The sequence below is a fragment of the Emydura macquarii genome, unplaced genomic scaffold, assembly GCF_026122565.2.
Source record: "Emydura macquarii macquarii isolate MOO-44397 ecotype Brisbane River unplaced genomic scaffold, CSIRO-AGI_Emac_v2 contig_2676, whole genome shotgun sequence".
In the NCBI taxonomy this organism is placed as follows: domain Eukaryota; kingdom Metazoa; phylum Chordata; order Testudines; family Chelidae; genus Emydura; species Emydura macquarii.
The window spans coordinates 12301050-12329047 of NW_027132813.1; the positions used below are offsets into that span (position 1 = coordinate 12301050).

Below are 27998 nucleotides of genomic sequence, written 5' to 3' on the forward strand. Positions count from 1 at the left end.
CTGTTAAGAAATGACAAAGCATATCACAAATGGCATTAACAGTTTATTTTATACATAGAGTGGACAATACATTTTAGTTTTAATATTTTCCCATCAAATCTCACTAGTATCACACTTCTACAATCAGTACAATAAACAAAAATAAAGGAATATTTATAAGCACATTGTAAAGTACTGAAAATGCAAGGTTAGGGTTTCTAAGGTGCAGAGTTGGCTATACAGTGCTGTACATAGACACAAGTGTCTGCTTTCTTTCTTAGACTATGCAGATCTTATATTGTCATGATATATCAGCCAATTAGTCATGCTAAATACATAAATGGACTAAATCCTACCCTTGGATATACAAGACTCCTAGAGAAGCCAAGGAGAGATGGGCATGCACATTCAAGGACCAGATTTAGTCCTTTGGATCTACCGAGTGTTATGTGCTAAATGATTACATTTCATGTAAACCCAGTACTGTGGGACCATGGAGTAAGACACACATAATAAGTATATTAAATGCCTTTAAAATATTTTCCTATAAAGGACTTATTTTCGCTTTAATTATTAAGCTATTAAGAGCCCTTGTGTTAAATATTTATTTAAAAAGGACAAAACACCAAGAGCCTGATGTTCAGCTAGTACTCTAGCTGTCTGCCTTTTTTGTGGCTGCAAATTTTGCCTCCACTGTCAAATGCAAGCACAAGTATCAAATCAGATGTTTACATCTTTTTTTTTTTTTCCAGGTGTAACTGTTTGAGTGTGAAACTGCACCCATAAACAGGGGCCATCACTAAAAAAACAAATCCTCGTAAGAAAGCAGAGGCCCACTAATGTTGATGTTAATAAATATTAAAAAGTCACCTTATGAAATACATTGTCTTTTTAAAAAAGTACTAAAGGAAACCTCAGTAGAAGGAAATTTGTTATATACACATGTATCTGTGCAGGCTGATTGAAGATCCCAGTCAGGCTTTCTAAATGCTTGAGCTAATGGGTAGTTAACTCAAAGAATGGAGTGTCTGTATTTAAATATCTTAACAAAATGCCCCCTTCATGAGAAATCAAAAGGAAATCACCCATTACAGAATAGCATCCTCCTATACTTACAATTTTCAGACTACAATTTCTATATTTCTTGCCAAGACCTGATGAAGAGCTCAGTGTAAGCTCGGAAACTGGCCTCTCTCACCAACAAAAACTGGCAATAAAAGATATTACCCTCACCCACCTTCTCTCTCTAATATCCTGGGACTGACATGGCTATAACACCACTGCATATATTCCGTGCCTACAAGCAAGACTACTTACCACCTACCATAGGCTTTAAAATACAAGTAAACAAAGCAAGCCTTGAGAAGTAACAAAGTTTGACAGAACAAACTCATTCCTTTAATCTGTTTTTAGGCTACTGTCTTGTGGTTACGGAAAACAGCTATGGCCTGGGACCACCACAAGGTTACAGCCATGCTTATGCAATGCCATTATCTAACACCTGAGTTGCATATAGCCAGCAAACATTTACAGTGAATTTCAATCAAACAAGCCATTTGATTCCAGAAAGCAGGTGATAATACAATGCCACTGTCCAAATGCAAATAAATATGCAGTTCCATAAAATAAACCTTTTAAAAGATTTTTTTGGGGGAAGATCTGGTCAATGATTGCACACAAAAAATATATATAGATTTGGATCTTAGGAAGAAATGTATATGCTACAGTACACACATGGTCCAATGCACCAGTGCAAGTACAAGTCATTAACACGTGCACAAGAAAATAAAAACAGTTAGATGAGTCTGCATTAGTCAGCAGCAGGCATATGAGAAAATTGTGTTTTATTAATCTTAACTTTAATTAGAAAAAATAAAATTGTCAGTCAGTAGAAAAATGCCTCAATACAGATAGATTAAGAATAAGAGTCACAGAGTACATACTGCAAATTTAGGACTGGGAGCGTGGAGCTAATCACAATTTATCCTTTAGAAAAATGAAATCCAGGTAATTGTCCGGATATAATATACTTTTTAAAAAAACCTTTTGTGACAACAATACATATTTGTCCTACTTCCATCCTCCACCTTCAACTCCATCATCATCACCACCAATGTGGTAGAGCCAAAATTGGCCCCTGTAATTATGCAGGAAACTGGAAGTTTCCCATCACTAAATCAACACTTGGTGAAACCTTAGCCAAAACATACCTAGCTTCCCTCCTTCAAAACTTGGGCTGCAACAAGAAAAAAGTGGAGAGGTTTTGAGAGAGAAATATCTATCCACGTACTTACAGCGCTCCACCCCAACATCTAAACACCTCATAAGTATTTAAAAATAGAAATGATCTCCTCCTTCACAAACTGTAGGAGAAATAGTTTGATTAGGTTATAGGGACGTGTATAGAACTGATTAGGAGAAAGGTAAATTGAAGAAATGAATTTCGCATTTAATCTGTCCATAGTGGTTAGCGCCACAATCATTCCTATCTCCTGTAGCAATGAGTTGCCTAGTTCAGTCCAGTTTCTGTGAAAGTTCTGTTTCCCAACCTCATAAATTGCCTCTTATTGGCCAATAGCTTCTTTGTTCTAGCTGTTGTGGAAGATCACGATCTGCCAGATAGCTGGGTCCAGTCCCATCGAAGATTTTGTATATCAAGACAGAGCCATTGAACTGGACTCTGTACTGAATGGCGACAGCAAAGCATTGGAGCATACCTTCCTTATAATCTGTGATGCTAACTATATGGATTGCTGTGTTTATCATCAGCTGAAGCTTTTCCAAGATGCGTAGCTTCATTCCTATATGTAATGTGCAAAGATCAAGCCTGGAAGACATTAATACACACACATGGATCACTGTGACTAGTTCTGTGTGCCAGACAATCTTCTGACCAGTTATAAATGAAAATAGATGTTTTGTTGTCATGGTTATGTTGGACTCAATGCCCATAGGACCCCAAGGCTACAAACAAACTTGTCTGAGAATATAAGTTCTCAATAGTGCGGAAAGTTATAGAAACAACAGAACACTTCCCTCTTCCAACCAGCATCACCTCAGTCTTGCCTGAGGTCATTTTTTCCACAGCTGCTGTCCATCAAGATGCTGTTTTCAGCTAGCCATAAAGGAAGCTAGGAGAAGACGCCATTTATGTTTGATGTAAAGGAGATTTAGAGTTGGAGGTCCTTTGGGCTGAAACACTTAGCAGCATGTGTCGTCTTAGCTCTATGAAGCCATTGACAGAGCAGGTATTACCCAACTGAAAACACAATATATTAATTATAGCCAAAGCATTTCATTATGCTTATAAACTAAATGCATTCATCTGAGCTTCTGTGAAGCCATTGAATTTTAAATACCGATAATTCAATCATTCTGGACCATACACAATATTAAACTCTGAAAAAGTCAGGAAGTCTGATACCATGATATATTCATTTTGAGATCTTTTTCACTTACTTGCTGCCTCAATTGTCCCGTGCCACCAGCAAACTCCCAGTTTGAGATTAAAAGGCTTAAAGTTAAGTAGTGGGATAGGATAAACAAGCGAGAGAGGACATAGGTTACTATGAATTTGGATATAGGGAAACTTGATTTAAAGTGAAGTAGAATGGAACGTCCAGTTGTTTCAACTAAGTTGAAACTGCATTCTGATTATGGAGACATTCTGCTTCTGAGGTTTCCACAAGGATAAAGCCCAACCGAGAATTACTTTTCTCATTCATCAGAAACAACAGAATGGGAATGAGACAGGGTTTTAAGCCTTTGTGACAAACGTGACTAAATAAAGATTGCTGGCACTTGACACTATAATTTGTATGTAAAGAATTAAATGTCATAGAAAGAAGTCACATCCTTAACTTTCCCATCCTTTCCTATGCTAGGAAATGTTAACTTTATTATGTTAGTCTCTGTATAAAAGTTAAACCTGAGAACCACCACCTACACTTAAAACTCATTCTATAAGCATAAGGACATTTGAGCTCATTCCATGAGGTCCCAACTAAAACAAAATAAAGCATGGCTATAAATAATTTCATTTAGAAATCCAGACTTCTACTAAACATCAATCAGTAAATTAATCTTTAGGATTAAGAAGAATTAGAAAACGGGATCTGAAATGAAAGCCCCAGAGTTAATTAAATACAACTTCTAGGAGGAATTCAAAGCACATATGGTGTTTAAGAGATCTGGCATCCACTGTCTTTTTGAGGCTTTATATCGGGTTCTTTCAGAGGTTTCACTTCTTCTTCTGTTTTTGGCTTAGTCTGCAGACAAGAAAAGAGTTTGGAAAAGATTAATTAAAAAAAAAAATCATGAGTGCAAACTACTGGATTTCACACAATGTGATGACATATTATACGTTACAGCAGTGAGGCCATGCAGAGTTTAGATATACTTGTCCACTAGTCGTCTTTATTTTCCCAGCTCAGGGTTTTCTGGCTTCTCTAACACAAAAATGAGAAGTTTGCTGTATTTCATAATGGCTTGAAATGGACAGCGGAGGAATGGACTAAACTAAGTTTATCCAACTTACTGCACCTACTTTAGAAGTACAACTGCAGTGAGTTTGAAGGCCATGGCCTTCTTAACTATGTCATTATGACAGAGTACTGGGCAGGGGCTTAGCCAGCCCTTTGTCATGCTACCCCCCAATTAAGCAAGGTAAATTGGAGCTGGCAGAGACACTTGTACCTGATTTGTGAATGGGAAGCAGCTATCAATTTAATTAGCCATTAGGGACTATATACAGGCCCAGGTGATGGAAGTAAGGGGGGAAACCAAGGAGTGGAAGGTAAGCAGAAGTGCTGCCTGCAGAAGCTGAGTCCCTCAGGCAGCTAACTCAAGCTGTGTACAACCAGAAGGTGGTGGGACTGCATGCTGTAAATAAACTGCACCAGTGACTGCTGCACTGCAGGAGGCGAGGCAGAAGAGCCCGTAGTGGCACACTGCTACAGTCATCTTTAAATTCTATCTTAAGAAATGCAGACAGGCAGAATAATAATACTACCACCTAGCTCCTGTATAGCACTTTTCATCCATAGATATCAAAGTGCTTTACAAAGAAGGTCAATCTCAGTATATGAGCCAAAGACAACTAGAAAAAAATGTAGCTTCTAGGCTCTGGACTAAACAAGTTGTTCAACGAGGAGAGAAGGTGGCTGGGAGCTTGGATTGTTGACCTATGGTTGACTCACTGCGTGCCTTTTGTGAAGTGGGAATTCTACTATCTTCCTCATAGGTGTGTGGTGAGGCTTAAATAAAGCCTCAGATGAAGAGTGCTATAAAAGGCAAAGTAATAAGGACCAGCCGAAGGGTCCGTTAGTAAGTTGGTACCATACTGTCCTAGAATGTTCTTTAGCAACATCTCAAGCTACTAAAAGCAGATGCATTAACATTCTGTACCCAGTATGACATTTTTATTTATTTAAATTAGTGTCCCATAGCATTAGTTCCTGTAGTACTTCAGTACCTCACAAACTTCACTGTATTTAACCTCAACACCTCTGAAGTGTGACAGCATTACTTCAGATTTACAGATGGGGGCCACTGTGGCACAGAGAGGTTCAGTGACTTGCCTACTCACACAGTAGAACTGGAAATAGAACCAGGTCTCCCAATTGCCCTGCTAGAGCCTATACCCTAAGACTATCTTTCCTCTCCCACAGGGTCTGTGTTGCTCTATTGAGCAGGGAAGGGCAGAGGGCACAGGTGGAAAAGCAGAGTGCCAACTCTATCCAAAGCATGGGATAAAGCTGATGGGAAGGAGAGGAGGAACAACAATAAGAAAATATTCTTACACTGTCATCCTTTGGCTTCTTCGTGAGATCAAATGCAGCGAGTGTTTCCGGGGTCCAGTATGCATGCAAGGCAGGAAATTCAAAAGTGATGGGCTCTACCAGGCCATAGTTCGCCTTCAGCTCCAGCTGAGGAGCCTCTGGTGGCACTTTCTGAAAATAACTAAGACATAATTTATTATTTTAAAGACACAGTAAAAGATTTGCAGACAGCATATATAAATTTCAGTTAGTTTATTTTTCTTCACTTTTGGGAGTAATCTGGCCACTCACAAAGGCATCACACTATTACTGCTGAAGTAGTCCCATTTTACAATTTACAATGTAGCCCTAAAGTAATAATAAATGAGGGATTAAAAAAATCTGTATAAAGTAGTGTACCAAGTAGGGAAGATATACTCACATGAATCCATTTTCTCTCTGGCATTTTTCTAGGGTATTCTTAACCAGACTTCCTAGTTTCCTGAAGAAGAGGTGACCAGAAGGTTTGGCAGTAGTCCCAGGCCCTTTGGTTTCACCATATTCTTTACATAATGCTTCAGCCTTGACAAAAACTTCACAAGAAAGCAATGTGAAAGAGTTACCAGTTACAATTGGCCATAATACTGCACTTCTGATCTCTTGCTTTAAATTGTAACAGATCCAGTAATCTATCCAGGATTCTGATTTGATAAAGCAGAAGAAGCTGGTTTCAGGGTGACTCCTCCAACCATGGCCAAAACATTGTTACAGTCAATAAAAGAGGTAGACAACGTTTTGGGTGGGGAGGACAGAGAACTATTCTTATTTGTAGAGAGAAGAAGTAGAAGTGGAATTGTAAAACAAGAACTGGAGCTACGCAGCCACACAACTGAACATAGTTCTAAAAGAATTCAGGGACAGACTAATGGGAACACCACTGTGGGTGTCTGGTATGATAATAAGCCATGCATAGTAAGGAATCCTGACGTGTATAGTAGTGCCGAGAGAGACCAAAAGGGAAAAATCCAAGAAGGATGCTTTTCTATGACCCTTTTGCCTGCTTAGCCTGACAGGGGGAGAAAGTGCAATGAAAGACAACTTTAATAAAGCAAATTCAAGGTGAACCTACCTAGTTTAACTCTTGCCTAGTTAAGACAAGATATGTTATGCAGACTGTTTTCAACCTATTCTCCTCTATTTGTTCTTTTAAATTTTTATATTAGATATACATCTATCTTGTTTTAAAGTTAGACCATTTGAATCTTTGATTGTGCTGTAGTAAAATTACTGTGGTATGGTCTTTGGGAAGGAAAGAGTACCTATCCTGGATCTCCTAGAAGAGACAGATTCACAACAAGTGCCCCCCAGATACATGTTGCAGTCAGGAATGGTCCTGAAGAAAGCCAGCAAACCATGAGGAATAGAGGACTAAGGGTATGTCTACTCAGGGATAAAAACCTGTGGCTGGCCTGTGTCAGTTGACTCAGGCTTGTGGGGCTCAGGCTCCAGGGCTGAAAAAAAATCGCTGTGTAGACTGTAATAGTGCTTAACATATTTGAAGACAGTTATCAGGTCCCCCCTCAGTCTTCCATTCTCAAGACTAAACATGCCCAGTTTTTTAACCCTTCCTAAACCTTTTATCATTTTTGTTCCTCTCCTCTAGAGTCTTTCTAATTTATCCCCATCCTTCCTTAAGTGTGGCATCCAGAACTGGACACAGCACTCCAGCTGAGGCCTCACCAGTGTCGAGTAGAGTAGGACAATTACCTCCTGTGTTTTACATAAGACACTTCTGTTAATACACCCCAGAATATTAGCCTTTTTCACAGCTGCACCACACTATTACGACTCGTATTCAATTTGTGATCCAGTATACCCCCCACTTCCTTTTCATCAGTACTATCACCTAGCCAGTTACTTCCATTGTATAATTAATTGTGCATTTGATTTTTCCTTCTTAAGTGAAGTACTTTGCAACTGTCTTTGTTGAATTTCATTTTGTAGATTTCAGACCAATTCTCTAATTTGTCAAGGTCATTTCAAATTCTAATCCTGTCCTCCAAAATACTAAAAACTCCTCCCAGTTGCGTGTCATCTGCAAATTTTATAAGCGGATTTTCCACTCCATTATCCTAGTCATTAATGAAAATATTGAATAATTCTGAATCCAGGCCTGACCCCTGCAGGACCCCTCTAGATATGCCCTCCCAGCTTGACAACAAACCATTGATAACTACACTTTGTATGGTTTTTCAGCCAGTTGTGCACCTACCTCATAGTAATGTCATCTAGAGTACATTTCCCTAGTTTACTTATGAGATTGACATGTGGGACTGTGTCAGAAGCCTTACTAATAATGAAGATATCACATCTATTGCTTTCCCACATTCACTAGGCCAGTAACCCTATCACAGAAGAAAATTAGGCTGGTTTGACATGATTTGTTCTTGACAAATCCATGCTGGCTATTTCTTATAACCCTATTATCCTCCAGATGCTTACAAACTGATTGTTCAATAATTTGTTCCCGTATCTTGCCAGGTATCCAAGTTAGGCTGACTGGTCTATAATTCCCTGGATCCTCTTTGTTCCCTTTTAAAGACAGGAACTATGTTTACCCTTCTCCACTCCTCTGGGACCTCAACCATCCTCCATGAATTCACCTAGATAATTGCTAACAGTTCTGAGATTGCTTCAACTAGTTCCTTAAGGATCCTAAGATTAATTTTATAGCCCATCCAACCTGAATACATCTAACTTATCTAAATATTCTTTACCTTGTTTTTTCCCTATTTTGGTTTGTGTTCCTTCCCCCTTCTTCTTAATATCAATTGTCTTGAGTATCTTCACTAACCTTTTTAGTGAAGACTAAAGCAAAATATGCTTTAAACACCTCAGCCTTCTTGATGTCATCAGCTGTTAGCTCTCCTTCCCCACCAAGTATAGGACCAATACTCTCTTTCATCTTTCTCTTGCTCCTAATATATTTTAAAAAATCTCCTCTTAATGCCTTTTATGTCCTTTGCTAGGTGTGATTTATTTTGTGCCTTAGCTTTACGGATGTTGCCCCTACATGCTTGCACTATTTTTTTTTTTTTTTTTTTAACTCCTTAGCAGTTTATCCATACTGCCACTTTTTGTGGATTCCTTTAATATTTTCAGGTCATTAAAGAGCTCCTGATGGCACCACCTTTAAAAAACTTTTTCGAAGCCTGCCAAAAACTTGGAATTTATCTGGTGTTTTTAGGCAAATGGGTAAAGTACATTATTATAAAGTGTAATATTGCATTGTCAGGTGTAACAAGGTCATATCTTGTCTGGTGTTGGACCCTGCCTCTGTTTCCCTTTCTTGGACATTCCAATAATTGCACCCAGACTGTCATGCAAGTCAAGCAACATCCCTTCGGGGGGGGGTGGGGGGGGGGTTCGTCTGCTTTACTAAAACAACACAGTACAAATGTCAACTTAAAACAAGCCTTTTCCCAACACCAAAGTTCTTCAGACCTTTAAATGGGCTCATAGTTTGTTTCAAACCCAGGTCCCACTGCCTGGCATTTCCTCAAAACTCTTTCCTCTTAAGGCTTCTGCCCCTCAATGCAGGTTGCTCCAGCCAGGCCTTTTCACCTGGCTAGCATGAACAGTTCCTTCCAGTTCTCTTGATCTTGGTCCTCTGAACAGTTCTTTCCTGTCTGGATCTCCTGACAGAGCCTCCCTGCAGATCTCTCTCCTTCTCCAAACTGACAAAACAGACTCCCTCTGACAAGAACTTCATCTCTAACTACATCTTACCATCTTATTAAGATGTTCAATGACACCCTACACCACTCAATCTGCCCATATCAAAATGAAGGTGCAGAACCTACATACGCAACCATGTAGGGACAAAATCAGAACTAAAGGAAGTACATTTTCTGCACCTAGGAGGTTTTTTTTAATCTGAAATTCTAATACAAGTCTACAATACCAACAGGAAGAAAGTTTACAGAAGACAGCATTAGAAGTGCGATAAAATAAGTGCAAATAAATGTATTTGAACTGCTCTTGAACTCCCTAGTATCCAAATACTGTAACTTTAGGATATGGGTATTCATATCTCTACTTAATTCTCTATCCATGCAAGTAATTCATTTAATATTAAATAGACCCATTCATTCTATCATAGGACCATAGCACTTGGAAATGGAAGAGTCTTAGAATGTGGAAAACAAATTATCTTCATCCTAAATAAGCAACATCTAGCAGTGCTGAAGTCTTGGCCTCACTGAACCTATAGGGGTTACATGCCTAATCTTGCTGTAGTATGATACGCAGCCAATCCACCAGGGCATGCATGTACCACAGGGTTTATCTCCTCCTCCCAAGATAGAGGCTGTATCAGATTAAGTCTACACCGGTCTCCTTGTTACATATTTTCTTTGTATCACATATTTGTAGACTCTGGACACACTGTAAGGACTCTAAAGGTCTTCAATGATTACAGAGAGCTAGTATGCATTGATTGCCTACTCTAATGTAAACTCGATAATGTATTTGGCTTAACATATAAATATTTGGTTATTTTGTGAACTACTCTGAAGTATGAAAACTAAAGCTTTTTTAATATTCTCTAAAAAGTACAACAGTAGATGTTCCAGGAGGGATTTGAGAACACCATACTTACATTTTTCTGATTCCTGCAGAGATCTGATTGCTTCTCCACATTTATCACTGGCCAGAAGAGTTTGACCATGGTAGCAGTATGACTGATGAGAGAGAATGATATAGGTACTGGCATCAATGGCTAATTTCCTGTCACCAAACCAGTTTTCTATTTTTCCTCCTCATTGGATGGGGATCATTGTGTTCAGCTGAACACAAGCCAAAATGGCAAGATCTGCCTCTCTGAGGCTGCCATCAATTGCACAGTCAACCAGCAGGGGGTGCAGGGAAGTAACATGAAGCAACACTCACTGGTACCTAAACACAGGTCCCGTCAGCACGGAGCAAGGGAAGAAACCAGTTGTTTTTATGGTGAAAGTCAGGTACCATGAATTTTAGGTTTTTTAAATCTATGAAAAAACTTCACTTGTTTCAGAAAGGCAACAGAAATATTCCAGATTTTCTGAATTGCTCCGGCAAGGTCTAAGTGCAACTTTTCACCACACTCACATTTTCTCCTTTTCATAAAACTACCTGGGGTTCTTATGCTCAAATAGGGTTCTTATTGGAGTGCAATATAAAATGCTCCCTTTAATTTGTAAAAGCACAATTCATTTAGATTAAGCCCAAAACCAATAGAAATATTCTCAAGATGCAATGTATTTATTCTCTGCTGTATTGTGAAACTAAACATGACAGAGTTACCTTATTCCAAAATTGTCCATATTATAGGAATTACACATAGATGGTCTTCAAAATAGTACAAATCAAACCCAACCCAACCTTACCTTTCTCATCCATTCAAAAGATAAACAGCCTATGGCTACAGACACAGACTAAGAGAAAGTCAAAGTATTTTTCTTTTTAAAACCAAAAATATGGGCAGACCACAAGCAGCAACTAATTACAGAGCCACTGGTCCTTGACGGAGAATGTCATGCCAAGAGGTCAACCATGCTCTGCATGCCTGCTACAAGAAGGCAAGGAAGCTGGAGGTGGCAAATGTTATTATCAGTTCCCATATTATCCATAAATTTAGAGATGTGATTAACTCTGAATTACACCTGGAAGCAGATTGGGAATCAGTGCAGAGAATAGAGCACAAGTATTAAATGCTCGAAATGACTGCCCCACTAGTGGAGATGAGTAACTACACTAAATTCTACACTACAGGGCACGAATTGCGTCTTACTCTAGCACAGCATATTTTTAAAAACTATAGGGATTGCATATATCATTTCATAGTGTGGTGACAAGGACAAATGATAATTGACTCCCATCTATCTCCTAGATAACCCTTAGAAACCTGGTCACTGAGTACTCACATAGGCCATATAGAAACATGTCTTCAATTGTAAATACTTCCTCCATTTAATAGTGTATGCTGGATCCAAACTGGATAACATTTGATCTAGAATTACATAAACAATAATTTTCTCTAAGTCATTAACAAAAACCTACTCAGTGCAGCACTCTGATCTAGTTAAACGTATTGATAGATCATAAGTATGAATTGTAACCTCAATAAATTGCACTAATTACGCCTGCAGTTACAAAGAGACTTAAGCTGTATGAAAGCAGCAAATTCAAAAACAATTTAAAAAAAAAAACAATTTAAAAAAATCTGGGAATTCTCCTTTGTTTGCTAAACAAACATGTAATTTTCATTGCTAAGCAAAAGACCAGGAATTCCCAGATCAAAAGTCTCAGTTTCTGTTTGAGGTAGCCAAGGCAAAAGAATACAGCTTTAGGTTGAAGCTTTTGTTTTATTTTATTTCCTTTAATTAAAATTTAAACAGACTATATTACTGCAAAACTATCATTGAACTGCTAAATATTTTTCATTCATTTTTCAGTAATTTTCATTAGTATATTCTAATAATTCTATTTTTCCCAATTTAAATCGATGTTTACCAGCGCCCTGTCCTAAACTAGTTTTTCCCCCAGAAATTGCCAATCCTGCCCTGAGGAATTGCTGCTGAACAACTCAAAACACTCATTTAACCTCCATCCACCCCTTCTTGTCTACTAATTTACAATAGTAGCTGAAGAACAGAACAAAATCACCCACAGAGTTAGTAGGATACTGCCTCTGGACCCACCCACTATAAATCTGTTATACTGAGAATTGGACACTTGATGACTGTCAGTTAGAACACAATTTCAAATTACTGACTGGAAGCACAGATATGCTGTTAACGCTGTCCACAAAGAAAATGCAGCAGGGTTACCTGTCTTGATTGCAATATCAGTGGCACTTTTTTTTTTTTTTTTTTTTTTTTTTGCTGCAAGACATGCAAACTAAATCATTAAGGACTCAAAACAACAATGTAATTTAACTTACCAGCTTTTTGGTAGAAATTGGCTGTTTCGTAAGCTAGAGCAGCTATCAGACCAGGATTGTGTTTCAGCTCAATAGCTCGGGCAATTGTCACTAAAACCATTAATAAAATGTCACATCAAATCTAATAAGGATTTAACAGTCTGAATACTTGAGTTCTATTAGCATAGAAATAATGGTATGCTCTGACAATTGATGCAAGCATTAATGACAAATTTAAGGCATAATTGTTGTCTGAATAGAGTAGCTCTAAATGAGTAGAAAAGAAAACTTGACAAAATGGGCAATGGTAGGCTGCAGGGAGATTATTTTTCAATTTCTTCATTTTAAAATATTTGGACCTTTAGTTTACTAGATGTTTTCATACTGCGTTAAGCAAGATTGCCTGACAAGGGTGGGGAATAAGAATCTCCTACAATTTCTCTGAAACTGATCAACAAATATTTGTAATGTTTTATTGGTATTTGTTTAACAAAAATGAAGAGTTCCATTCTAACTACACGATCAACCCCAAATCTCAGAACTTCGGGAGAACACTGGCCAAAGAAATCCACAGATAAATACCCCCAAGAAGCTAGTGAATGACTGTGTTACCTTCTTGAGCTTCAGCTTGGCACTGGATGATGTAGGAGTCTATAAGTCGCACTTCTAAATCTCTTCCCTTTTCTACAGGAGTAATCAATTTGGGGATATGGCTGTCCTAAGTAGTACAGAGATAGTCAGTTTCAAGGTTAGTTCGAATCAAAGACATCACTACTAAATTTAAGCTGTTTTTTCAGATATATTTTCTATTACTAAATGGATACAACATACAAGTGAAGGGGTCAAGCTGATGGCTGGCCATGTCACTATAATACATTACTATCAGTGCTTTTCTACCTTGATTAATAGCCTGTTACAGCAACTGACTAGTAGCGTGCCTCAAATTAATGGTACATTATTTTCTGCAGCATTCCTAAGCTCTACTATCACTGCATAACTCCTCTACATACGGACAAAAGAGTCTCTTAAAAGTTATTTGTAATGCACTGACAATTCACTGAGTGTTGTATAGGACAAGGAGTAGACAAGGTCTGTGTACAGAGAAACTAACAACTTAAGAAAAAGGAATAAAGGTATGTTTTCTACCTTCAAATGTTTAAAAATCCCAGCTGCTGTTTTCAGGCTTCTGTGAACATCTTTTGCTTCATCTTCTGTTATACTGAAAGATTGTTAATGAAATATGTAAATCTGCATTCATTCAAGTTAATATTACATAGCTGAGTTATTTAGTCAACGTTTTGTAAGATCATGAGCTGGTAGTCATACATTGATTAATTGCTTTATATCTAAAAGCCCAAAGAGCTGGGATTTCACCCTTACATTACTCTGGTACAGTAGTTCTATTTGTTCACCATTCTTAGTTTTATTGCCTGACCTTTATCAGCATTGCTTGGCTCTACTTTTTTCTCAGCAAAACACTACTAATGTGGGCACCATAGTGGCGGTGTTCATATCTGCACTTAAAGCAGGATTACACTTATTTCACACTTAAATTTCAGAACTAAATCCAGTCATTAAACACACCCATTGTGGGTGAACTGAATTTTCTATATTTATTTTCAGTCCAATATTTAATAGTTTGCATAGAAAACATTAAGATTTCCTTTCACATTAACATTTTTTAGGCTTCTCCAAATGAAGAGCCACAGTGACTAGAAACTTCCAACACACATTCATTTAGAAAATGCCTCGGATAGGCTACTTTTTAATTTGAGTCACAAGACGTTATTTCCTTTGTTTGCTGTAACTTATTTGATCTCTGAAAGAAAAAGCCAATGAATTGCCAAATTCTTCCAGTTACTTCTATTCATTGATGCTGCTAATCCAATTCCCTTAATGTCCAGCTCTGCCCAGACAACAGACCCTGGGGAGCCATGGAGGTAGGTTTGGCAGCAAGAGGTGTTGGAAGACTTATGTGAGCACAGAAAAACTGCAACGTAAAACTTTTCCATACAGAAATAAAATATTCCAGATTTCAGTGGAGAAGAGGTTTATAAAAATGTGAGATCTAGCAGTGGCTGAAGTTTAAATTGTGCATCTGAGCATGATGTAGAGAAATTTGGTGTGTGCATTGTGATTGGTTACATGTTGCAAGTGCAAGGAAGTTTGTTGGGCGGCAAGGAGCCAGAGTGCATTTGAATGTTAAAACACATCAGTGAAGACTCCTTTAACTGAGGATTTCCTTCTTGTAGGGCTATTATTGCAGTAGAATTGCTAAAGGAGGAAAACACTTACTCTTCTTTTCCAGCCAGTCTTGATGCGTATTTTGTGTACCAGAGAGCCACATTAAATCCCATGGAAACCAGCTCAAACACAGCATCCTGCTGTGCACTAAAAAACAAAAAGAAGCAACACAACCAATTTCATGCTTTCCAATTTGTTTAGACAAGTTCTCTATTTTGCAGTTCTGCAACATAACTAACTGCAGTTACCTGCATAAAGTAGCTTTGGTTTAGGTATGTAAAATATTAAACAGTTAACCAATAAGTGTCAGTCATACTAATAATATATTGCAGTAAACATTTATGTGCACAATAAAAACAGCAATATCAGCAAATATGTAGCAATTGTGTTGTGAGAATTGGGTTTTAAGTATCATTATTTTATGTGTGGCTTATTTCCTTGCCTGTGTATTTTTCTACATTTTATAGTGTATGTGGAACTAGGTTCTGCATTGTTAGGACCATTGCTATGGAATTGATGTCACACTTTGGTAGCATTAAACCTTCACACGTCACCTAGGTTATCATGATTTTTGGTAACTACTTTTCCAGAGCAGTAAGCACATGCACCCATAGTTTGAATGAAGATGGAGCGATCAAAAAGCAGTAATGCCTGGAATCATTTCACAAAAACAGCAGAAGACACCGTTAAACGGAAACTGTGTAATACAGAGCTGAGGTATGCAAATAATACCAGAGCAATGCTGAACCATTTGAAGCTGACACATCCCTCCATTTAATGTGAAAAAGAAGGCAAAAAATCAAACACCGACAGTGGTTGTTTCTAGCAATTCAAGAAAATGCAAAACACAACATGCTGAAAAACTAACAGAGTTGTTATGCAACATGATCACTACAGATATGCTGCCTGTAAGCGTCGTTGAGGGTGCAGGTTTTCATGCACTGATGAGTTTTTTAGAACCTGAATACCGTGCGCCTGTGAGAGAGACTGTAACCTCACGACTAGAGAAGTGCTATAAACATGGTGTGAAGTCTCTCTGGTAAAAATTGATAAATGCCATTAAAGCTTTCACCACTGACAGCTAGACAGCATTAACTGTCTAGCTATATGAAAGCTATATGACTGTCACTTGCCATTATATTGAAAATTGGGAGCTTCAATCCATAGTTCTACAAACCAAGAGTATGGCAGAACGACATACAGGGAAAACCTTGCTGAAAAATTAAACACTACAGTGGAAAGATGAGGTCTGGCAGACTGTGTCTTGGCATGCATACACGATAATGCAAGCAACATTGTGTTGCTAAAACACCGAGGTATGTTACATGGGAATCTGTCAGTTGTTTTGCGCATACTTTGCAGCTAGCCATAAATGATGGGTTTTCTTCAAGTAGTGTGGATCATGTTGTTGCAGCTGCAAGTAGACCAGTTGCACACTTTCACCACAGCACCATGGCTGCAAAAGCACTTGAAAGAAAACAAACATAGCTTCAGGTTAAGCAACACCATCTGATCCAGTCGTGTAAAACTTGCTGGAATTCAGTATATATGACATACTCAAAAGACTCAGTGAGCAAAGGTGGGCTATAACAGCTGTGCTTTCAGATAGCTCTGTAACAAAACAATCTGATGCCCTAACACTTCAGCTCCAAGATGACCACTGGCAATTAATAGAGGATATCTTACCACTACTTTCCACTTTAAAATGCGCTACAACTATCATGTCTGTTGAACAGTCAGTTTCAATTTCATTTATCCAATTTGCAACAGTCTATTCCAAACTCACCTCAGAAGTGAAGCTCCTGTCAAAAATGGAAAAGCCACTGATTTCAAGACTGCTGTTCATCACTCTCTGGAGCATTGCATGGAACTCACTGATCCTGCCCTAACTGCCAAACCTGCACTTATTGCCTCCTTGTTAGATCCACTCCATAAACACATGTGGTTTCTTTCTCCTGTGATCCAGGTCTCCAGTAAATCAAAGGTTCTGCAACTTGCATCAAGATTAGAAATAGAAGATCAGCATTCTGTGGCTGAACTGAAAAGTGCTGAACTGGGTGAGCTGAAGCCAATAGGGCAAGCATTGGGAAAAAAGTGTGAAACTGAGAAGAGTGATGATTATACCCAAAAGGAGAATGAGAAGAATGCAGTAGAAAATGAACTGGAAAATGACTTCAAAAAGCCTTGTCCTTCACTGGAAACAGTCCATTGTAGTGGTGGGAAGTCAATGCACAGCGTTTTCCAAGGCTTGGAAAACTGGCAAAGAGTTACCTGTGCATTCCAGGATCATCTGTGCCTGCAGAAGGTATGTTTTCCGACCCTGGCCTTACTGTTTATCGTCTGCACACAAGACTGACATGAGAGCATGAAAACATGTTAATTTTTCTTTAAAAAAATCAGCAGTAGAGTTGAAATGCAGCACTTTTTAAACTTGATTCATGTGAACTGGACTCAAACCTTTTCCCTCCCTGAACAGACTGTGTGTGTTTTTGGATGGCTTAGGATATGAAGTAAAAAGTTAAAACGGCCTCTGAAAGTGACTTTTTGCATTGCAATCATTTTTTTTAAAGGCATTAGTAATATTTGAGGATATTATGTAAGAAGTTGCTACAGATAGTTGTTCCTGCAGATTTACCCATTTTTTTTCATCTTTGGTGAGTATAATTTAAACTATTTATAAAGCTGAAAGGAATGTATCAGTATTTTCAACTTAATGAAATTGCATTGAAAAAGTGGATTTACAGTAAGACTGTTTTTGTTGTTAGTAAAGACGCTTGACAAGGATTATGCGTGGGTGTGGAGTAGATTGTTAACTTGTTAATTAACTGGTTAAACGATATGATTTTAATAGTATAAACAGGTACTTTTTAAAACAATATTTACATCCTTAGTTTGGTTTTTCACTTAATGTCAGAAACTTCCAGGTTATAGCTTTTTTATTACTTGGACTTCCTAAAAATGATTTAATCTTTTGCTTAGCCCCCCAAGATACAAATCTCACCCGGTGTTTGAATATTTGTCCTTCACATAGATTTTTTTCTGGGGAAAGAGAGCTTAGCAGAATTTTTGTTAACAGGGTAACATACTTTGAGCTTTTAGCATGGTTAACATTCCTCCTTCATCCATTTTTAAAATGCTTGTTTTGTGGAAAGCTTAGGTCTGGGATAACTAGTTTTAATAAACAAAAAGACAGTCTTGGACCTGTTAACTTGGCAGCTACATCATTTTGAAGTGCTTTCTACTGCATGCAGTTACGTAACTACAAACAACAAAAATGATTAGGGGCTGGAGCACAAGACTTATGAGGAGAGGCTGAGGGAACTAGTCTTGTTTAGTCTGCAAAAGAGAAGAAAGGAGGGATTTTTGATAGCAGCCTTTAACTATCTGAAGGGGGGTTCCAGGGAGGATGGAGCTAGGCTGTTCTCAGTGGGGGCAGACGACAGAACAAGGAGCAACGGTCTCAAATTGCAGTGGAGGAGATCTAGGTTGGACATTAGGAAAAAGTTTTTCACTAGGAGGGTGATGAAGCACTGGAATGGGTTACCTAGGGAAGTGGTGGAATCTCCATCTTTAGGGGTTTTTAAGCTGCGGCTTGACAAAGCCCTGGTTGGGATGATTTAATGGAGGTTAGTCCTGCTTTGAGCAGAGGGTGAACTAGATGACCTCCTGAAGTCCCTTCCAACTCTAATCTTCTATGATTCTACTAAGTGACATGTAAGTATAGAAAGTTGCATAGAAATTAAAATCCTCTTATGATAAGTTCATCCCACTTAAAATGTAAATTCTTCAGCTTGGTTTAAGGATGTGGCAATATGAGAACACATAGAAAAAAAAAACAACTTTCTATTAAAGTCTCTATTTACAGTACCTGAAAATGTATTATATGCTTCAGAAGACAAAGAGAGAGAAAGAGCCTGAACGGAATAGTTTCATCTAGATTTCAGATGAGAAAACAATAGGCGTCTGAGGATATCACCAGAAAGCATCAAGGTAAGACTTAAGTTTCAGATTTCTAGCACCGGAAACCAGTACAATCATTTATATTCTAATTCTTATTTCATAGTTTTAATTTTGTATGGTTATTTCCTATTTTGCACTATAATAGTTAATCTGTCTTCAGTTGTAAATAGAGACTGTAGAAAGCCCCAACAGATTGGATCCACCATTTCAATGTAGTGTCTTAACCTCAAATAAGTGAAAGAGAGGCACTTTGGCATCTCCAGAACAACCTTGCAGTACATATAAAGCAGAAGAGCAAGACAGTTATTAAAACACTAATGTAATCAGCCTCTTGGAAACTACTTAATGATCAACAAAGTGCAACATTTACTAAAATGACTATGTATTTTCTATATTAGCAGATCTATACTAAAATCTAAAAAAAACTGGCCACAGACATTGCAGTCTCTGTAGAACATATACCTTGGAACTTGTCCTTGTAATGAGTCTGTCCACTTAAAATTCTGAATGTATCGCAACTTGCAGTCTTGGGAAGAGCCATCCAGTGAGACTATAAAGCCTGTAAAAAACAAAAAACAAACGCCAACAGGCAATTTAAAAATTAGAAGGCAGCAATAAGATATAAAGGTGTAAGGAGAGATGTAGCCAGGTGGAATAGCAAAAAGTCTCTCTCAGGTCATTCATGTTACTTACTCCTTAAGGCTTTTATTCTTCAGAATTTTCAGAGAACAAGATTTACAACAGACAAGACCAACTGGTCTTATCAGAAACTCCCTGCTCAGACAGTCCTTAGTTTGGACTATTGCGTCAGACCTGTCTACACTAGGGAAACTCTGCTGAATCCTCACTGTTGCTAATTGTGATTCAGTCCCAGCTCCTGGTGTAAATGTACTGTTGGTAAACACCTTGTCATCTAACTATACCCAGGGGAGTCCAATCAACATGGTGCTTGAAACAGTGATCATCTACAGTAGGGGTCCCAACATTGCTAATAGGATAGGAAAATATTTGCAAATATTTCCTTGGTGCAGAAAATATTTTGGCCTCATCTTCACTGCAGTGTTAGCTCAATTTATAATTTGAATTTTGCCCCAGCCTGATTCCAGTCCACACACAAAAATCACTAGCTTAAGTGGTGCTTTAAACTTGAGTTGGATGGCCTGTCAAGGGAATGGTTGAAGCTCCAGTACTGCCAATACTTATTCAAGCTAGTAATGCAGTGAGGAAGCAACAACTCAGATGCTAATCCAATCACTCTGTATAGCTCGAGTGTTGTTTCGTGGTATGGTCACTCACTCAGGGTAGGCTAATTTGAGTGGAATAAACAAAGTGAACTAACTCAAGTTATCTGTTACAGTGAAGACAAGCCCCAGTGAATGAGTATGGATTCCTTTTTATTGAAGGCATTGTTCTCCTCCACCTGTCTTCTCTGCAGCATCTTGGGCAGTACCTTTACCTCTCTCTTGGGAACCTGATTCGTCTGTAATCTCCATACCATTGTGTGACACAGAGTAATATTTTCTATACATGATTATTCTTTTTTAAATGAATGATTAAACATATGGGTGATTTTAAGGCTGATAGAGAGAATAACCAATTAAGTCAAAGTAACTTGGTTTGGAAGATTCACACATCAGGATGGGACACAGAAGGCTCTAAGCATACTAATGAACCAGCACAACAGACAGAAAACCACTGTTTATGGAAAAGACACGTTATTTATGTAATTTCAAAACAATGTTTCAAATCAATATAGGAAAGAACAGGATGGAGGTGAACAAGGAAGCAGAGGTTCATATAATATTGAATAAACTTATAAAGTACAGTGGGGCTTGAGGGGCAATTTTCAAGTGAAGACAATTGCAAAAAAAAGGATAATTGTCCTTAGGCTGATATAGCCTAGAAATCCATATCTAGTGTGTTTCATTTAAGCTCAGCTCCATCCATTGCACAGAGTTCAAGGATGTTATTTGACTGGCCTGTAGGGCAAAGTGGACATAGAGGGAAAATGCCGACTCAGAGTGGGATACTGAGATCTTGGCATGCTGATGGGGAGAAAACGGTCCTGAGTAAATATTACAGACATCTAGGCCTTAAAATGTAAGTTACTATCTACTGAAAACTCAGATACTACAGTAATGAAAGCTGTATCAGCACTTGGCTAACTGTAGTTGTAAGACTGTGCTTTATTTACTAAAATATTACCTAATGTTAGATCCATACTATTTTACACTTTTAATTTGGTATCTTCTCTCTATTCTGAGAGGAGTCAGACTTGTTTTTAGGAGGAATTCAAAACAATCTATTCTTGGAGACAAGAAAAATGTTCTCCCCCTCCCCCAGAAAGCAGAAGGTAGTTGTGATACCTAATGTAGAACATTTGGTTAAAAGACAGAGATCAAAGGACTGCCCAAGCCCCTACTACTGCCAGGATGCTAACTGAGGCTTCTAAGGCACATGGAAGAATCCTGGTAACCACAGTGGACAATAGAAACAGGAGACACTATTTCCTGGTGACCAGAAAGTGCTCCCACATAAGCTGGTATAACAAATTAATATGAGTTTCGCTAAACCTAAGATTATTACGCAAAACTTTTATTTGGAGCTTTTGACGTTCTTACCTTGCAAAAGTGAAAAGTACAAATCGGTTGCATTCTTCATCATTTCTGGATTACAACTCAAATCAGTAAACAGCTCCAAGAGTTGTGCCCTAGATGATCTTAAGTCACTGTGTAAAAAAAAGAAAGTTATACAAAGGGTGATCTTTTTAATACACCCCTCCACACAATTTCTTATCCTTTTAGCTAAGTACACCATCGATTTAATATCTGAGATAGCCACTTGAAAAAGGACATATCAAACATTTTTCATGGAGGGATCAGATTCAACAAATCTTTTAATCTCTTGTAGGATCCAACGTTCACTTCAACACTGGTATTTTCAGTTTAAAGCATGACTAATTTTAGACACACAATATGAAGTAGCAATAATCAATTTCAGTAAATGAAGAATTTTAACTTTTTGTTCAACATACCCAAGTAACAGAAATATCTGTTATCCACCCAAAACTTCAGAGGTAGATCAATGCTTTGTGGTGCTCTGCTAGAGTACATTATAATTAGAAGTAAATCTATAATAGCTCTTTCCAATAGCACCTTTTTATAATTGTGTTTTTTCAAGGATCTCAAATCATGTCACAAACATGAATTAACTCTCACAACACACATGAAATAGATCAGTGTTGTACTCCTTTCAGATCCATAAGCCGAGGCAGAGAAGGTAAGTCACTTGCCCAAAGCCACACAGCGAGAGTGTGACAGAAGTCTAGGATAAAACCCAGGAGCCCTGACTCAAAGTCTCTTAATCAACGATATATGCGCACACAGTGTGATTGATTCTCATGCTTTTGTACATAGAATCATAGAGTTGGAAGGGACCTCAGGGGGTCATCTAGTCCAACCCCCTGCTCAAAGCAGGACTAACCTCAGATAAATAATCCCAGCCAGGGCTTTGTCAAGCCGCAGCTTTAAAACCTCCAAAGATGGAGATTCCACCACCTCCCTAGGTAACCCATTCCAGTGCTTCACCACCCTCCTAGTGAAAAACTTTTTCCTAATGTCCAACCTAGACCTCCCCCACTGCAACTTGAGACCATTGCTCCTTGTTCTGTCATCTGCCACCACTGAGAACAGCCTAGCTCCATCCTCCCTGGAACCCCCTTTCAGGTAGTTAAAGGCTGCTATCAAATCCCCCCTCATTCTTCTCTTCTGCAGCAGTAGTTAGCAATTTTGAAACTTGCATATGTTGCTCGTTCTGCAGTACAGAACTCTCCACTAAATTCAGCCACTGATTCATTTGTCCTCCCAACTTCTGGATCCAAATCACTTGTGTGTGTATATATACCCCTGTATATACGAATAGGTTTGGCTCCAAATCCAAACTTTTGGCCTATTTCTACTATATTGGACAACAAAATCCTCCTGGCCCTAAAGAGCTACCATTTCATTAACCTGGAAAGGGCCAAAATTCTGAATGAGAAAAATAAATGGGAAGATCCATGTGCTAGTAAAAGTCTAACTATGACTAAAAGCATGTGTGATGTTATGAGCACCACCATGTGCGATGTATGCTGAATGAACCCTGGTGGCATACGCATCACTAAGGCAGCAGCTTATTTCAATCAAAATGCTAGGAATGAACTTGATTGAAATAAGGCACTGATATACACTAAGATCACTAATGCAGAGGACGCAGTTAGGCAAACGGGTAGGGGTGGGTTCAAGCCTAGTTCCATCAGCCTCTCCTCATAAGTCTTGTGCTCCAGCCCCCTAATCATTTTTGTTGCCCTCCGCTGGACTCTCTCCAACTTGTCTACATCCTTTTTGTAGTGGGGGCCCCAAAACTGGACACAATACTCTAAATGCGGCCTTACCAAAGCTGAATAGAGGGGAACAATCACTTCCCGTGACCTGCTGGCAATGCTCCTCCTAATGCAGCCCAATATGCTATTAGCTTTCTTGGCAACCAGGGCACACTGCTGACTCATATCTAGCTTTTTATCCACTGTTACCCCCAGGTCCTTTTCTGCAGAACTGCTGCCTAGCTCATCGGTCCCCAGTCTGTAACTGTGCATGGGATTCTTCCGTCCTAAGTGTAGGACTCTACACTTGTCCTTGTTGAACCTCATCAGATTTCTTTTGGCCCAATCCTCCAGTTTGTTTAGGTCCTTCTGTATCCTATCCCTACCTTCCAGGGTATCTGCCACTCCCCCAGAGCTTAGTGTCATCTGCAAACTTGCTGAGGGCGCAATCTACCCCATCCTCCAGATCATTAATGAAGATGTTGAACAAAACCGACAGGACCCAGGACCGACACCTGGGGCACTCCGCTTGTGACTGGCTGCCAGCTAGACATGGAGCCATTGATCACTACTCGTTGAGCCCTATGCTCTAGCCAGTTCTCAATCCATTTTATAGTCCATTCATCCAACCCATATTTCTTTAACTTGCTGATAAGAATACTGTGAGAGAAGCTTTGCTAAAGTCAAGGTATATTACATCCACCGCTTTCCCCACATCCACAAAGCCAATCACTTCTTCATAGAAAGCTATCAGGTTGGTCAGGCATGACTTTCCCTTGGCGAATGCATGTTGACTGTTCCTGATCACCTTCCTCTCTTCCAAGTGCCTTAAAATGGATTCCTTGAGGACCTGCTCCATGATTTTTCCATGGACTGAGGTGAGGCTGACCGGTCTGTAGTTCCCTGGATCCTCTTTCCTCCCTTTCTTGACGATGGGCACAATGTGTTGAAGATAAAGCCATGTGTTGTATACTAGAATATATAGGAACTGCTGTTCATCCTTGCCAGAGATATTAACATGGCAGGGACATTTAAAAGCATTGGGATTTTACACTACATGAATAGAAGGAATTGTAATCATATCTCTGTATTTATAAACTTGATTTAAATGCTTTTTCAGAGTCACTCTTACTTCAACAAAACTTTTGGTTTATTCATGTATGTACATTATTTACAGTAATCCTTCTGCAATAGGATACACACAGCAAAAAAGGGATGTAATGTCTAGTCCTTTTAGCCTCTGTTTTATTACAATAGTTGTTGCTATGCAGCATCAGATTTGTAAGATTAGATGAACCATTCTTTAGAACTGGATGCTGAGACTGCTATCAGTGCTTTATTGTCTCCCAGCCAACAAATCTCTACTCTCTTCAAACAATACTAAAAATATGTCCATGACACACCCTGAACACTAGAAAAGACGCTTACTGTTAGTCTGGAACACACTTACTTGCAAATCTTTGTTGCAGCAGGACTAGTGGCTACTCCATATAAATTGAATGGGACAGGAGCTGTAGCCTTTAAAGGGTTCCGATGAAACCAGTGGGTCATTTCTCTCACGTACTGCCTGCAAAGCTATTTATGGGAAACCTAAAGATTGAAGAAAAAAAAAGTTACATGAGAGTAATTGGGGTGCTCCCCTCTTTCTCTACTGCATTTGATGCATCACTTAGGTCTATAAAGTGCATGTGAGATGCAAGATATTTGGGGGGGGGGGGGGTGTTTTTTTTTTGGTTTTTTTTTTTTTAAGAAATAAATTTGCAAAGTTCTATCAGTAATTTGGGGGGGGGGGATTGTTACAAATATACAGGTTACAGCTACAGGTAGAGTGAATGGTTCAGTGGATTGGTAATAGGTTGCTTATAGCATTGGTCAGCAGGTCAACTGTAGCCCAGTAACTGATAGTTGTGACTACCACTTCCACTGTGTATGGAAGCTTTAGTCCAGTTGCCTGTGGACAGGTGGCCTAATCAAAAGCCAATGCTACCACAGCTGGCACTCATGTTAGTAGTATCAGCAGAATAGCCAAAGACTGAATGGCCCATGAGGAGCAAGCCCCTCTCTCTTTTCTAGAGGTGGTAGCTACAATGAGGGATGGAGGCAGCTAGATTGCCACTGCCTAATGTGGTCTCTGCTTGCCATATGAAGACTTTAGTCTCCAATGCTGGCAAACTAGCACATTTAGAGTGCTGGAGATAGTCACAATATTTAATTTAAAAAGAAACGACAAACATTCGCTATATAAAATATTAATTTACCTTCCAAGACTGGAGTTTAGGACTATCTTCCTTGTAACAGTTGGAATCAGCTACTTTAATCACCTTTCCCTGCACTGTTTTAGAGCATGAGCCTGCCCTCTTTGTACATCAAAGATGTCCATAGAAGCTGGCGAGAGCTTTGGGAGCCCATGGAATGTAGATTCAGCCCCTTAATTTGCAGGACATAAGTCACTACACATTTGAGTCACTGATTCGATAGGTTATGATGTTAGATTGTGTGTTCATCCTCCACATGCTTAGTTTTAGTATTTCATTTTATTGAAGTTAAGTATGCAGCTTGCCTGAAGCAACTGTCTGAGACAGTGTGAAAGGCTACCAGCTTTGAGGGGCTCATTCTGTTGTGTATCAATACTTCTTCTGATAGGTAACAAGTGTGAGACTCACAGGCATGGTCTCCACCTATTGACTTTATTTTATCTTTTTTAATCAAAGGAGCTATTATTAACTTTTCCTCCACATTCATGATGCCATTGTAGACTAAGTTATCATTACATACTACGCAGTGTTGTAAGCATGGCCTACCCTCATAGCACTTCTAGAGATTTCACAGTACTGCAAGGATAGATTATCATTTACTGTTTGCTTAAATTTCACCCCTACATTAGCAGCAGTAGTCTAACAAGGTGTGTATTACACATTTTTTGAAACTCACTGTAGGGCACCACCATACTACAGCCCTTTTACAGGCTTAGCACACATTGAAGAAATGAGAGATTGCACAGAAAGGCCTGCAGCAGCAAGCCCTTACTATGGTACAAGAGACGCTGTATAAGGTGGTAGGTCATAAAGTTTTACTGACCTTTCCTCCCATGCTCGATAACTCCACTCCAAGAAGTCTTTTACTCTTCACAATAACTTTCCCTTTAACAGAGGGCTGGACACTCAAAAGAATGCTCAACCACAATCAAGGAAGTTTGCAATCTGATGGATGTTTATATATCTCAGCAACATACTTTTAGGGGACATGAATAGTTAGAAGTGCCTTTTTCTTCACCTATGCCTGGTAAGGCAATAGTTTGCCTGATGTGGCCTGTGACACAGTTATCCATGCTTGATTATTGCAGTGCCTTCTAGCTGCACCTTCATTTAGAGATTGGAAGGCTACCTTCCTATGTCAGCAGAAGGGATTCTTCTGAAGACTGCCCTGACTTCTGGGTCGGGTGCATCAGTGATTTAGAAAGGCTCTTTTATGGAAAGAGCTTTCTCCTGGCTACATAAGAGACCTTCCTTTCATTCTGTGCTTGTACAGTGCCTTGCACAATGGTTCCTGGTCCATGACTAAGGCTCCCAAGCAATTCAGTAATACAAATAAATAATAATAATAATCATAACAGTCTTTAGCTCTAACTATCTGGAGTCTACTGGTAAGAGAATATGCAGCAGAGGTCCCTTGGCTTCAGGATTTGTTTCTTCCAGACAGTTTTCAAGTCAATTACTGTTTAGAGCCAGGGCATGTGGTCATTCTATTTTTCCAGATCTATCTGGAGCAGAGGTTGATAGAGGCAAAAGAACAGATTGTTGGCCAAGATAATAGCCTACTCTTTTCCGGGGTGGGGAAGAGAGGAGAATCTTTTTGTGGATAGCAAGTGTCTCATTGTATTTTTCCCCATGGCGTAATGTACCTAATAACATTTGCAATAGGGAAGATTTTAGAGGCCTCAAAATGAGATGAACTAAAGGAAAGCATCAGACTACATTTAGAGAGCTTGCTTTCCTCTTCTGAACCCTGTCCTCACTGTGGCAGCACACTGACAACCATGGTTAAATGTCTGAGCAAATTGTCATTTTAACAAGTTTAGATAAAGCAATATCTTCCTTTGGCATTACAAGGAATGGCCAAAGAAAGTGACATTCCAAATAACTATTTCATTTTGCAAGTATCTATGATCCCTGTGCAATAATCCTTGCATTAGATTATTTCTGATAATTAGCGGCACAGAAGATTGAAAGAATTGGGGGTAGGCACCTGGACGAGCTTGAAGATCTTGTAAGCCTGCCCAGGCAAGAGCTGGGTGAGTCTGTCCTTCAACTCAGCGGCATCGCTATCACGTTTGATGGAGTATCACATCTAACACGCACACGAATATGGAGAGCTGCTGGCAGACTTAGAGCTCCCGCGAGGCGTGCACCACCCCGCCCCCCGCTGCCCCGGGAACGCGGGGGGCCGAACGCCCGCGCCGGCCAGACCCAGCAGCTCTGGCTGGACCAGGGCCCCACAGGAGACCCCTCCCCCAACGGCCAGGCCAGGCCAGGCTCGCGGCAACGGAGCCCCTCGCTCACAGGCACATACCTCGGAGGGCGTCAGGCCCGCACCGCTCCAGGCGCCGCCCCCCTCACTCGCACTCGCACTCCCACCCTGCTCCCACCGGCGAGCAGCCCCAGCTCACAGGCGCCCGGCGTTACTGCTCCCACCAGACGCAGGTTCCCCTCCACCCAAGCTGCCCTACTTCCGCCCT

At 39.4% G+C, this 27998-nt stretch overlaps 1 protein-coding gene across 2 annotated transcripts; it reads right to left on the minus strand.

Moving 5' to 3' along the window:
* Positions 1-30: 30 nt before the first annotated feature.
* On the minus strand, positions 31-27997 carry BROX (BRO1 domain and CAAX motif containing). 2 transcript variants are annotated; one of them, XM_067564909.1, is made up of 13 exons: positions 27833-27997; positions 24714-24853; positions 21525-21631; positions 19366-19462; positions 14995-15090; positions 13846-13918; positions 13312-13417; positions 12721-12810; positions 11702-11787; positions 10399-10480; positions 6181-6331; positions 5781-5940; positions 31-4247 (listed from the first exon to the last, which is right to left on the minus strand). In XM_067564909.1, the coding sequence occupies exons 2-13, from the start codon at positions 24812-24814 to the stop codon at positions 4161-4163; spliced, it is 1236 nt and encodes a 411-aa protein (XP_067421010.1). In that variant the 5' UTR covers positions 24815-24853; positions 27833-27997; the 3' UTR covers positions 31-4160. The 2 variants fall into 2 exon arrangements, with proteins under 2 accessions (XP_067421010.1, XP_067421011.1); XM_067564910.1 differs by lacking the exons at positions 19366-19462; positions 21525-21631; positions 24714-24853; positions 27833-27997 and adding an exon at positions 16299-16499.
* Position 27998: the final 1 nt, after the last annotated feature.